The sequence below is a fragment of the Columba livia genome, chromosome 3 (assembly GCF_036013475.1).
Source record: "Columba livia isolate bColLiv1 breed racing homer chromosome 3, bColLiv1.pat.W.v2, whole genome shotgun sequence".
Lineage (NCBI taxonomy): Eukaryota > Metazoa > Chordata > Aves > Columbiformes > Columbidae > Columba > Columba livia.
The window spans coordinates 98751104-98765266 of NC_088604.1; the positions used below are offsets into that span (position 1 = coordinate 98751104).

The window sequence follows — 14163 nt, forward strand, 5'->3', positions numbered from 1 at the left end:
TTGTTTTCATCTCAGAGTTTACCTTGCAGGTAAAAATCACATGCCTCACCACTGGTCATCCATTTCATTTTTGCTACAAGTTATTAGTCCAGAGGACCCAGAGATTGCCATAGCATTTCTGGTATGGACTTTTATATCTCTGTGCTTCACAATAGTATCAGCCATTTCAATAGTAAATGAGTCAAGAAATAATACTTATGGTTTTTATCAATATTTCGATTTCTTATATATTCTTTAGAGTCCATGTTGGACACACAATGAATAAAAAACCATCCATAGTGGACTTCAAAAGAAAGTTTAATAACTCAGATATTTTATAATCATATTTCTTTAAAAATAGATGTAATACACAGGATTTTTTAAAAATCATGAGAAATATATTGCTTCCACCATATGGGACGACCAACGACTCACCAACCGATTTAAGATGCAGCATATTGAGCTGACCATATGTTACAGTGCTGTTGAATGGCTGAGTGATTCATGCCCGTCACATTCTAGTATATCAATTAAAGCTCCTTGAAGTCTGCATGATTTGTGTCTCTGTTATTAAACCCTGCTAATTCATCCCACTTACACATCTGTTATAAATCTCTAGGAGTGCTGCATGATTCATGGCAATCTGTGAGCATGGTACAGCAAATTCTTCTCCTTGTAATTAACAGTAAATTGTTTTACTGCCATGCAATGAATTTTTCAGTTATATTGCAAATGAACTCCTAAATGCACAGTTCTTTCCTAAGAACCGACTTATATCATTAGGCAATTAAAAAGTATTGCTTTGAACCAAAAGCTTTTAATCAAGAGGAATCCAACTTAAACATAGCTTAAAAACCTTGCAAATTTGACACAGGGAAAAGAACAAACTGAGCCATTTTCTGAAGTATAATATGTGATTTGTAGGGGAGAAGAAACAAATAACTTTTAAGTCCCTAGAAATTTCCTGAAACTCAAAGAGCAGTTTAACTACATCTTGAACACTTGGCAAGACAAGTTTGAGCAGATACTATTTATCTCAGAAGTTACTTAAGTCATCTGTCATTATGAAATTTCTCAGATTACTTTACACTTCTCTAATTGTAAAACAGTGTCTTTATTCTTGAAATAAATAATTGGATAATTAGCCAAGCTGAATCATCAGAGGATTCCAATGCTGCTCAAGTGTTCTTGTCAAAGGTGAAGCAAATTCATTTCAGCTTTGCCTCTGCAGCTTTCTGAAGAGGCTTTGATTTTTTTTTTCCTGCTACATTCTTGGCAGCAGCCTCAAATTCATGAGTCCATACATCAAGTCAGTAGTTTAACAACAAATGAAATTAAATTCAAAGAAGGGAAACTAATTGAAGGACAGCAACAAAAGTGTTTGGTAATGTGCTTTTTAATATGGCATGCCACATTTGCATGATAATTTTTCCTTTTTAGCATGGAGCAGAAAGTGACTAGCTTAATGAGGGATTATTCAAGACAGGAATGAACAAAATGCATTCATAACTAAGAACAAAGATTGTATTATGAAACGGAAACAGGCAACTGCCGAGAAGTAACTGGATGATTGGTTTATGCATTATGAATAAAAGGTAGAAAAATATTTATATTAGTATGCACTAATGACTATATATACAAGATTGTTGTAATTAAAATTATAAATTAACATATTAAGAGTGCTTGTTTAATCACTTTGGGTCCTATTCACAATGAAGAGACTTATGTACATGCATGCAAAACAATCTGTGTTTTCAGGCCAGCAGCAAATGGCCCTCGTATTTCTCTTCTGTAACAAAGGAAAATATACATTACTTATTAGCTGTTTAATGGGTATTTGTGATTTTAAAATTGAGGCATAGCTTTTTGTAGAAAAGCAGTCTATGACAGCTATAAACAAATGCTGTATTGCCATGACAAATGGGTTGAGGCTTTTGAAAAGGGCTTGCACTGGGCATTATTCATGAAGGGAAAAAATGGACAAATTACTCAGATTAAAAGGGTAATAAAAAAGAAAACTACATCAACGAGTGTAAGGCAGCCCAGAAAGCCCATCAGCATCATTACCCCAGCAAACCCAGAGGCAACTCCGAAGCCACCAATACAACTGCTTGAGAAGTCTGCCAAGAAACCAGATGCAGCTGGTGCTGGAAGAATATCTTCTACAAATTAGCTTCTGAACCCTGTAATTGCCATCAAAAGCAAAGGATCAGAAGTACAATGTGCTGAGGTAAATGGCAGCAATCACACAGCCATACTTTGGTGTCTCTTAAATTATTTTTAAATTAAGTGCTCTTTTTTTTTTTTGAAAAAAAAAAAAAAAAGGCAAAGGCAAGACAGACTTAATTACAAGAAATAAGCTCAGTCACACAGTTGTTAATGAAACATAGATGAATAGATTGTTTAAAGCGCCCTTTGACTATCTGATTTGAGAGGGGTAGACCAAGCAATTGTACTAGTACAAGCACTCACATGGATAATTCCATCCTGTTGATATGTCAGAAGCTGCTGGGAAAAAAAAAATATATTCTCTGCCTGACTGAAACATTTGGAAAACAAGAATATTTGGTCTTGGTAGATGCTGCAAAGAATAATGGAAGTAATTAATAATTTTTATGCAAAAATGATGTCAAAATACTACTTTTAAGGGACCAGGTATTTCACTGGTACCAGCTAGTACAGTTCTATACATTCCAAGGTACCACATGAACTAGATTCCAAGATACTACGTGAACTAGAACCACTAAAAGCACTTGTGAAAAATAAATAAATAATAATAATACTTTTCAAAACCACTTTTGAAAATGAATTAAAGACCAAACAAACAAAAACCACACCAAGACCTGGTACAACAATGAAAATGCCATTCTCAAAAAATAAACAAGAAACGGAATTCAGCAGAACCTGGAGAAAGGAATGAAGTAAAATGTGACTCCAGGTGTTGAGACGAAACCTGTATAATTACTATCAAACATTGCTTGTATTTACATACATGCAGTTCCACTTGATGATCTTGGGGTAGGCACACATAAAAACAAAATTCGAATTGGATTTCAAAGTATTAAAAATGAACTTTCCTCATCTATCAGCCAAGGCTTTCACTAGTATGTGCACAATATTTCAGTGCATAAAAAGTATATAAAATATATATGGATTGTGAATTGTGCATTCTTAGGCATTTAAAATACTGATCAAAATAAGTATCAAATACTTTTTAATTATTTGAGTCTAAAAACTATCTATGTATTTGTATCCAAACACCAAACTGAGCTTCTATTTGTGTCCAATCACCTTCTCTTTAAGTAATGAACATGGGTTAATTTTCTTCTTCCATTATCTTGACATGCTTGCTTTGATCTTTCATCCAAATACTGCACTACTATGTAACATTGATCTTCCAACACTTCGTAGTATTCTCGGAGCTGGCATCAGGCACACCTGTGCAAGCTTTTTCATTCATCAGACATATTTTTCTTCCTGGTTTTATATGCATTTGTGATAGATTCCACTCAGCTTTTTTTTTTTTTTTAATTCTGTTTTGTTTCCTTCCTCACTCCCTTCCTTCAAATTATTCTGGTTCAATTGTCTTCTTTTATTACCATTTACAAATATTGTAGCTTTGTATATTGGTGAGGAGACTTTTTTGCCGGTCTGACAGATACACAGCTGATTGTAGTTTTCTTTCACTCTCTTCCTGCAAAGATACTCATGAGATACTCCTGGTACAAATGCCTATACTGAACCAGGCTAGAAGGGATCTACTTGTAATGTTTGCTTTTTGATTATTTTAACCAATTTTAAGTTATACTCCAAAAGACTATTCCTTGAAAGATCAGCAGACTGTTTCTGATGCTCCTGCTCCCTTAGGTCTTATCCCTAAATTCTGTCCCTGACTGCAGAAATTTCTTTTAAATCCTTTCTCAAAAGCTCTTTCCTTCCTCAGCATTTATGTTTCTAATGATTTCATGCCTTGTTTCTGTCCTTGTTTTTATTTGCTGTATTATGTCTTACAAAAGATCAGGTTGCCAGAGAAAATGAAAAATTATAGATTTTTAAATACCTTTTTTTTTTTTTTTTTGTAGCTAGTCTTCAAATTAACCTAAGGGATATGAAAAGAAAAAACTTAAAAATTATTTGAGACTTCTAGTGGCAAATTTTAGAAGACATTGGCAATTCCAAAAGCAAGTGCCTTGCTAATAAACATCAGTTGTACATGTCAAAAATCACCGTCATAAAGGTACCTATTGATTTAAACGTTCTGTGTAATAAATCAGTGTACTCCACACAAGGAAGGAGTAGAGGTGGTTTTCCCTTATCCTTCTCAGGATGAGAGGAGAAGAATTAGTCTAATTTAGTATAAGCTGTAGCTCAACTTGGAACACAATTCGAAGCTTCTGGATTGTGTTACTATACAAGGGGACCATCATGCTGGAGCACATTTCAGTCAAGACTTCCTCCAAAAACCTCCCTTTGCCAGGGCATGAAGGGGGACTGGCATCCAGCCATGGAGGTTGTTTTTGTGCCAGGGAGACATTCCTTCATGAAAGAGAACTTCTCAACAGTCCTAGAAAGGCAATTTTAATTTCATTTTCCACCATTCAGTGACACAAAAGGATATTAATGGACTAAGACTTGATCATTTATTTTTACAAATGATGGGAATGGTTTCACCTAACTTTGTTCCAAGTTTGAACTCACTTTGATCTTAAAGCCATCACATATGTAGTGTTTCTTTTAAATTTTCTTTGGAAACACAGTTTTACAGAACTTTATGAAATGGAACATGCATCCATAAAAAAGCCACAAAAAAAAAAAAAAAACAACCACACACACACAACCCACACGGAGATTATTAAAAATTTTTCTCCAGAAATTAAAACTATGAATGATGAAAGATAAAATTGCATGCAAAATTTAAGTGGTTTACTCTTTAGTTTGTAAAAATTCAAGACATTGCACTAACATGCTTTAAAACCATAAAAGGAACCCAAAACAAGACCAGCTTTTTGTTATCAAGGCTTACAACAGTAAGCAGGAAAAGGCTACACCACAAAACAGCTAATACATTGGAATATGTCTGTTGTTCTATTTTGTATTCTCCTGTCTTCTCTAATGTGATAGGTCTCCAAGTATTAACACAACCACAGAGGAGATGGTCATAAACAAGCTGTCAGGCACAACTAAGCTATTATTTCTGAATGTTTTAATAAATGTATAAATGCAAAGTTGGATAATTTGTAGGAATAAGGTGTGCCATTTAGGCCATATTTGTTTCCATGGTTATAAGCACAGACTGGAATGCTGCTCCTTGCACGGCTGTGTAGTACAGCATAAAGTCATACTCATACAAGTAGGAGGCTCTCTAGTTGGTCACCTTGAAATTTTAAGAGCTGGCAGTATAAAGAAAGAAAATAAATTTTGAAATCCACAATTCAGCAAGAGAGACAACTGACAGAGCAATCTTTGCCCACTGATACACAAAGGTAATATGGTTAATCAAGGAACGAGTTTTCTATCTCCCACTCTAAACAAATGAAAAGGCAATTAAATAAAGAGACAAATGAAGAACAGAGGACACACTAGAGGTAATACCCCAATAGCCTAAACTCCACTTCAGTTCATGTATATAAAGCTTCCTATTTACTGGCTCTGGGCAACTTCTTATTCCCTGTCTGGAAACTCATGTATCTCTTTGTTGATTATGCAGAGGAACTTACATGGAATTCAAGCAACTCAATACAGCCCAGAGAACTTAGGAAAACATTCTGCACAGCAGAAGTTTTCAGGGTATTTTTTCTTATGGGAGACAAAATTACATAAGACAGGTAATTTCAAAGATCATTATCACAACATCTACATGAGACCACCACAAGCTGTTTAACTGAAAATGCTAATATTGTGAAAGTAATCAATGTGTTTTAAATACCTATAAAAAAGGAAAACACAATGTGAAATAGTCAGCTCTCTGTAGGTGAGCACCAGTATGACACATAGCATGGATTCTGAGCTTATATTTATAGTATTAAAGACTTGCATTGACTACCTTGTTCCACGAATAAAGAGACTTGTGAAGCTGATTTTCCTAACAATTTTTCTCTCAAAACCCCCTTGATCCTCAGAAGCGAGTTCATGCCAGTCTTTTCTTCAAAGTAAATACAGGCTTTCTCCATCTCTGTTCTGTACTGATGCTTATTTTCTCCTAAATTTGTAGAAAGTTAGTAACTTTGAAGTCCCTGACATGTGGTTGAAATTAACTCAAAAGACTGACAATTTATTAAAGTGCACAATCACATATGTGCAGTTTCTTAAGCGTTGTTTCTGTAGGAAAGTGTATGTTTACATATCTACAAAGCAAAATCTCAAATTTCAGGGGCTAAATAAACAAATATTTTTGAAAGAGCAGACCCAAGGCATGTATGTTGCTTCCAATTTAGACACACAAATACACTATGTACATATGTTAGAGTTTAAAACAAAAACGATGCAACTTCATGGGTTAAGCAAGGCATTGGCACAGTATGTGCATTTCACATCTTGTCATGTAAGAGTGACACACACTAAAAACAACAAATTAACTACTTAGCATTATAAATAAATGAATGTGTTCAGTCACATTTATGTACAGTAACCATTTAAATAAACATGAACATAAATATACACATGCATAACTTGTAATGGAGAGAGAAGTACACAAATCCTATTGCCGTAAGAGTGCAACCTTAAACCTTCATTGAAAACATTTTGGTTTTAATCCGTCAAGATAAATAAATAATAATCAAGCAAGTCACTTTGTATTAATACAACACCTACCCCTGTCACTGTGCATCAAACTATGATCATCTTAATGGTATTCATTAGTAAACTGCGTGTGAGCTTTGCACTTTGATACAGACTGTTTCCTTACCAGCTGCCAAGGTTTGCCCCATGGCTGGCTCACTGGTTACACAACCAATTTGATTGCAGAGAGTAACAGTAAAGTTGTACATCCCATAAGGTTTTAATCCCATCACTACGTAGGATAGCTCATGAGCCTCAGCTATATGCAAAACCTGCAAAGCAACCAGATTGGAAGACAACAGTTTGTTAATACTATTTTCATTCCTATTAATGGATGACATGTTCACTAATAAGAAACTTGTCTGTTAATTTGCAGATTCCTTCATTTAGATACAGAAAAGCCTGCAAAGACCAACTGAGGGAGAAGATTATTTTGGAGAATCTGAACAAGATAGGATTTAGGTAATAATACTTCCCATCACACTGTTTTATGAGGCAATAAGCCAGTTCCTGAGTGGATAAATGAGGAAACAAAGTTATTGCCTCATAAAACTGTGTGGTGGTGCAGTTATCTCTACAAACAGTGCAGCTACAATCCAGATGACGAAGATGACACTATTAAGTGGTGACATCTGACCACCATTGAATGAGTGACATGATTAGCAGGCATTAGAAGGGAGGGGAATAACTATACCTACAGACATTTCAATCTGCTTCACTTAGAGCTATCAGAAAGAGAGGAACTGAGTCAACTGTTGTATTTCAGATAACTTCTTTATGAGACGTTTACTTAGATGAGAAGGCTTGCAAGCCTGTGGCTAGAAGGAATTTACATTTACATATTGCTACAACAGCCCTAGGAGCAACAGTATCCTTTCTTCATAGACAAATAAACTGAGGCCCAATCTGTGGTAGCACCAAAGGATGAAATCAGCTCTGAAACGAGAAATACAATGGCAGAGCCCAAGATCCACTCCCACACTCTGATTACCTATTACCTTACTAATTCTCAGGCTTTAGCTTACTACTACTGCCATGGTATTTGCCAAACCCAGTCACAAATTACAACAGTATTTTAAAATCATGTATTTAGAATTTATTAAGTCTGTTTTATGCTGGTTTAGGTTTCCCCACTTCAAAGATTGGCCCAAGGAAGGCAAGACTGGTGCCTTCTTAATGAAAATGCGGATTCCTACAAAAAAACATTGTTTTAAACATATCACCAAATACAGCAACAGTACAGAATCAGAACATGCAAAAATCAAGGCAATTTAAATGTTGTTGCTCAATCTCATCACTCTTAACTTTGAATCTCACTCACTATTGAAAACAAGTCAGCTCAGGAATACAACATAAAACCTGCAAGTAGTATACAACATTACAGAGCACTCAAGATAAACTGATAGGTGAAAAAGTTAGATCAGATGATATCCAGCAACTCAGGGAAACAATTCATCACAATGACAAAGAAGACATCAGACTTTATTAATTCTATTATTACCAGTTAGAAAAAAATAAATGTAACAATAATACCTGGGAAAGTGGTGGCAAGAACCTTTGTTCTGTCATCAAATTGACGCCGTATCCCATGACTTCTCCTCTTGCTAAATTATCTTCAGGTTTTTCCCATGACACATTGACAGAATATGGTGAAAGAGGGAATACTGATGGAGATGGCATGAACACTGGGGCTAAAATCAAATTAATAAAATAACATTCATAAAGTGACCAATGTGTTTAATGCAAGCTTTCTCACTGTATTTGTAAAACACCATTTCAGACAGTCTTTTTCTTTTTGAATTTTATTTTCAAGCCTAACAGGAATTTTCATATTATTTTCATAGCACATAAAAAGTACCTCACCCATCATTCTCCTGTTTTCTACTCTGGCCATGAATGCAGAAGAAAACTCTGCCTATGCCTTCAAAGAAATACTAATCAGCACTGATATCCTAACCTGCAGCAGGTAGGAAAGTACATACAAATGAAAAAGTCTTGAAAAAAACTTCATGCAACCTGGGAAAAAACTGATAAAAGCAAAAAGTGTTCAATACTTCAGCATCTTAAAAGCAATTTTGTTTGCTAGGCCAGTTTGAAATTAACATGTCTCTCACTTCTTACAAAACAGTTCCCTTGTCTTCCATAGTAAATCTGTAAAAGGATTGTTTGCACTGCAGTTAAATCCCCACCTGATTACTCTGTAATAATAGGATACCAACTCATAGCACTTCTGCTACATACAAACAACCACACTAATGGACTTCTTCCCAAATACAATTTAACACTTTTATAACATATTGTATTTAAGAACAGATAAGCACAAAGACTCATTTGAAAGGGGAATTAGTTTAGCCTGCTATTTTGCGGGAGCAAGTGACTGAGGACAAGATTTTCAAGCTAACAGCAAACAAAAGCATCAGTGATGTAACAGAGATATTTAATTGCAAAACAGAGGCTTTATCAGCCTAAAAATCCCTTAGATTTATAATGTAAACATAGAAGTAAATATCTGTTGTTTCAAATAATGTGTCGTGGGAATCCCTTTTGAAAATCTAAACAGAAGGGTCATAAGAGCCCTTGCGAACTGGCTAAACTTTTGGAAAAAATGGTCCATATTATGACACTTGACCTCCATAAAAGTATATGAAAAGTTTCAAGCACTATATTCCTGAACTCTCCTGAACTCTCTCCAGTTCTTAATATATATATATATATATATATATATATATATATATATATATATATATATATATCTTTCTAAGCAATCAAAGCCTCGGTTCAGGAAAACTCCTTAGAACCTCCTCCCTGAATACATGTAACTTCTTGGACAACATTCTTTAGTCACACCAACTGTTAATACACTTCTGACAAAACCAATCCTTTTTCATGTATTCTCCCTTTAAAGAATATAAATAACAACAGGGAAAACAGTGGAGAATTCAAACACTGCTTGGTAGATTTCGCAGTCTTATAATTTTGAAATTTTTGTTTAATCGATAGGAATTATTTTCTTCAACAATACGATTTTAAGGTGAAGAACATGTTTTTGCTTAACATAATAAGCTCGAGATAATCTGACCTATCTTTAATTAGTTAAAAAATGAGAAAAAAATGAGAATTTGTCCCTATGTGAATCATCAGTAAACACTTTTTTTTTAAAAAAAATGGGCATTCTAATTTAATTTTCCATTTCTATAAAACAAATTGAAACCAATACTTACCAGCCTCTCCTGTTCTTCCTGATATCCAGTCTGAAGATATGCTACCTGCCATGTTTACTGCTAGCACATAAAATTCATACTCTGTGAATGGCTCCAGATCAGTGACTGTGGTACTGGTTTGTGGCGGAGCCAGGGCATTTTTATTAGGAGACTCCATAACTGGTTGAGGACTGAGCCATCCACTGCTTTGGAAAATACGAATTTCAGGAAGAAGAAAGTTTCCAGCTTGTTTTGATATTTTTCGCATGTAAAGTTCATATCTTATAATTATGCCTAGAGAAAATTAAGCCAGAAAAAATAGTGCATTTGAACACTTTCTACAGTTCTTCTAAAATACCAGCACCAATATATTTCATGAGTTAACAATCAATCAATCAACATCATGGAAAATGCAGCATAAGACGTTTTCCTAGTTTCTGCTATTTTCATCCAAATGTTCACTTTGGTATTTCTTGCATTACACTATTTTCCCTTCCATGAAGTTTCAGGATCTGAAAGCAAATGGCTAGATTGCAGTATGAGTTCTACCAGCCTCACTGGAAGATTATATCTTACTGAATGTTAACTGGAAATTACTTCAGGCCTCCAATTTTCAAAAGGTGTGGGTTTTGGCTTTGGTTTCTGTTTGTTTGGTTTTGATTTTGGTTTTGTTTTGCACAATGGGTAGAGAATTCTTAAGTGACAGTTTAATGCTACCCTTTCAGAACATACTACTGGAGAGGAGATGTGTGTGTGTGTGTGTTTTCCACCAATGTAAACCTATTCCATGTGCAGGAAGGTCTCACCACTTTGGAAAAAAAAATCACTATTATGCTATGAAGTGATACATGACCTAGGTTGAATCATGAAAGCAATTTAACTCTAGAAATAGACTGTAAGAAAGCTGACTGGAGATTTCCCAAATGGAAAAGATGAGAGACACAGTAAAGCCCAGAGTTAATTAACGACCATACAATGTATTCATTTGGGCCTGTATTCATGCACAGAACTAGTGAGGTTGCCTGGTAGAAACAGCTTCCCTGTTTGTCCTTGAAAAGACCAGGAAATCTGACCAGATTAAAAAATAAATAAATAAATAAAATGTATTAAAAAAAAAAAAAAATCAAAACAACAAACACAAAACAAAAACCCAAAAAAAAAAAAAAAAAAAACACCCCACCAAGACTATTGCCTAAACCTTCCTGTGCTAGCAATATTGTAAGGAGTATATGCTACAGGTTGAGACACAAGTGCTATTAGCAAATAGCACAACCTGCACTATTGGAACTACCCCTCTAAATACATATAAGCATTCTTGTGTGGGCATTCTTCCTATCTAATCTGATATTAGCTGTCAAATGAGATGTTTGGAGAGAAAGCTGAGCTCCCCATACACAGATGCTCATTTTGTGAACAGATCAAAATGCTTGCTTGCGCATACACAAATATTTGTGCATGTAAGTGCAAGTTCACAAAACTCCACTGCACATAAACTAAACAATACGGTGTTCAACAGTAAAATCTGTGGCATCACAGAAGTATCCTGCAACAGCTGTGTTCTCAGTCTCAAAAATCTAAAATATTATTACACAAGTTAGACCAGCAACTCTTGGCAATCGCCTAATCCCTAACAAAGTTATACTGGTAATAGAATTAGTTACTATACATGACGGATGGCCTTAAAAACAGACTTCTCTGTTAATTCTTACATTTTTTTCCATAACTGTTATCTGTTTATTTATTCTTTGTAAGGCAATATCACCACATCTGTCTGAACTAGGCTATTTGGCAAATTAGGAAAAAATTAACTTTACTGTAAATGTTTAATTATAAATGTGATTTTTGCTGCAGCAGATGCCACTAAGGGCTAAATTATGGACCAAACACATTCAGTTGGAGTTCTGGACTCCAACAGAATAAAACACAGACTCTGAAGATACATTTAGTGACAGACATGCAAATTCAGGCAAATGCCTTACTTAACTCCCAGTCTTGTGTCACATTGTTAAGTATATTCTAACCAGATTTGAGGAAATGTTGCTGCTTCTTTGCAAAACCTTTGACTTACATAAGTAAATACAATGTCTTACCATTTGGTTTCTCGGGTGGTGACCATTCCACAGCCAGTTCTGTAGAGCTGATAGTTTCTATCAACGGTGGGCGTAGCTCTTCTGGAGGTGCTTGTGCAGTAATTACTGTTACCGGTTGGCTCTTTAAGCAGCCTCCACTAGTACAAGCTTGCACAGAAAAAACATATTTTGTAAATGGAATGAGATTCCAAAGAATTGCTGACGTTTTCAAGCCTTCATACTGACCACAAGGCTGAAGATCAGCTAAGTTAGTACATGTCAAAATGTATTTCTCTATGGGCCCAGAGTCATTGGAGAGACTTGTCCAGTGAAGTAAAACAGAGTGGTGACTAACAGGAAAGACAGGATTTAAATGCAAGTTCCCTGTAGGAATCCCAGATTTTGTTCTATACATCACTGAAGAACTTCTGGTCAAACCATGAACGTTGCTGGCTTGGACGTAATAGGAATAGAAGGTATAAGGGGATAACATGGTATCAGTGAAGGTCTGAACACCTAAAACAAAAAGGTAAGAAGACAATTTTATCGGTCTAACATGTTAAAAATAATGTTAATTCGACTGAAGTCTTTCCAGCCCCAATTGCAGACATAAGATATTTATGCCCATTTACATGTTCTTCTCGAGATCATTATTAACACTGTAGCCTTTCAAATTTATTTTTTTTCTTTTTAGACGTGGGAAAGTCCTCTCCTTTTCCCTCTGTTATCTTCCACTGCATTTCTCCCAGTTCCTGCTTTCATGATGGACAAGATTAATACAACTATCTTCGTGTTCCTCCTTTGCTCAAAAATATTTTTTTCAAATGTAAATCAGTATCAACATTAGTGGACCTGCTTTAGAAAAAGAAAAGCAAACCATTCTGTAGATTTTCACACCTTATTCATTTCACAGTGGAAGACATTCACTTTCACTTCCTCACTTCTAAAATAGTGCTTAGTAGTTCATTTGTAAAGCATTTGATCTTGAATGAAAAGTGAAACAGAAGTGCAAATAATTATTAAAAAGGTATATCCAAAGCCTTCCTCATATTTACCTTCCTCATCCCTGTCTTTTTAGCAGCCATGACCATGAATAGCTCCTGTGCACATCCCAGAAGCAGTGACACATCTTAGTCATCACAGCACAATATAAATTTATGTACAACCATACCACCATACATTTCTTTGTCTTAAAAAATAGGAAACATTGAGTAATGTAGTACATTTCAGAACACAGCCTGAAACTTTTCCAAAGCAAAAGGAGAGGACACAGCTATTTCTACCTCTTCTCTGGATGTTTGCCCTGGCAAGGCAGCCCTAAGTACAACTTGAAGAAGAGGATCACAAAACTATTAGTATTGCTAGATATTCAACCCTTGACATTGTAGCACTGTGCTGGGTCAGCCAAGATAGGTATTATGTTCACAAGTGGCTGGGGGTTGACACAGCCAGGGCAGCTGACCCAAAACTAGCCAAAGGGGTATTCCATCCCTTATAGGGTCATGCTCAGTTATAAATGCGGAGTTGGACAAGGGGAGTCTCTTTGTTTCTTGCTGCTGCTGGAAGCAGGCTGGTCCAGAACACTCTCAACTCTCTTTGGGCCATGTGGTTCAGTGCTATTGTATTTCAGGCATGAGCCACTGTCTGTGACTGCAGAGGAGGCTTTTGGTGCAGGCTGCTTCCATTAATGTTATTGTTAATTTGTTAGGGTTTGGGGGGGATTGTTTTTTTGCCTTTGTTTTTTTTTCTGCTCTGTTAAACTGTTCTCATCCCAACCCAAGAGTTTTCCCTTTTGTTTTCTGATTCTCCTCCCCATCCCACCAGGGGCAGGGAAGAGGTAAGCGAACAGATTTAGTTGCTGGCTGGGGTGAGGAGCTGGGGCCAAACAACAGTACTTTTTGGTGAGCCAGATGGGAGAGGTAAAGGCTTGGGTGCATTCCAAAGTATCTCTGCTTCCACTCAACAATAATATATTTTTTTTTTACTCCAGGGTACGTGTCAATAATTAGACTCAACTTCTGCAAGATGTTAATGCTGCATTGGTATGAACATGCAACAAGGAAGATGCTAGAACAGAAATTAAACCTTACTGGTATTAAACCACATCTGTCTTCTTAAAAAAACCCCATCATACTACT

At 35.7% G+C, this 14163-nt stretch overlaps 1 protein-coding gene across 1 annotated transcript in view; it reads right to left on the reverse strand.

Moving 5' to 3' along the window:
• USH2A (usherin) overlaps positions 1 to 14163 on the reverse strand; it is a 387004-nt gene that overhangs the window by 284926 nt on the left and 87915 nt on the right. The window contains exons 17-20 of the mRNA XM_065058452.1: positions 12047 to 12541; positions 9978 to 10250; positions 8290 to 8447; positions 6884 to 7028 (exon numbers count right to left, since the gene is read on the reverse strand). Of these exons, the coding sequence (XP_064914524.1) occupies positions 6884 to 7028; positions 8290 to 8447; positions 9978 to 10250; positions 12047 to 12541 (1071 nt within the window). The remainder of the gene's footprint in view (positions 1 to 6883; positions 7029 to 8289; positions 8448 to 9977; positions 10251 to 12046; positions 12542 to 14163) is intronic.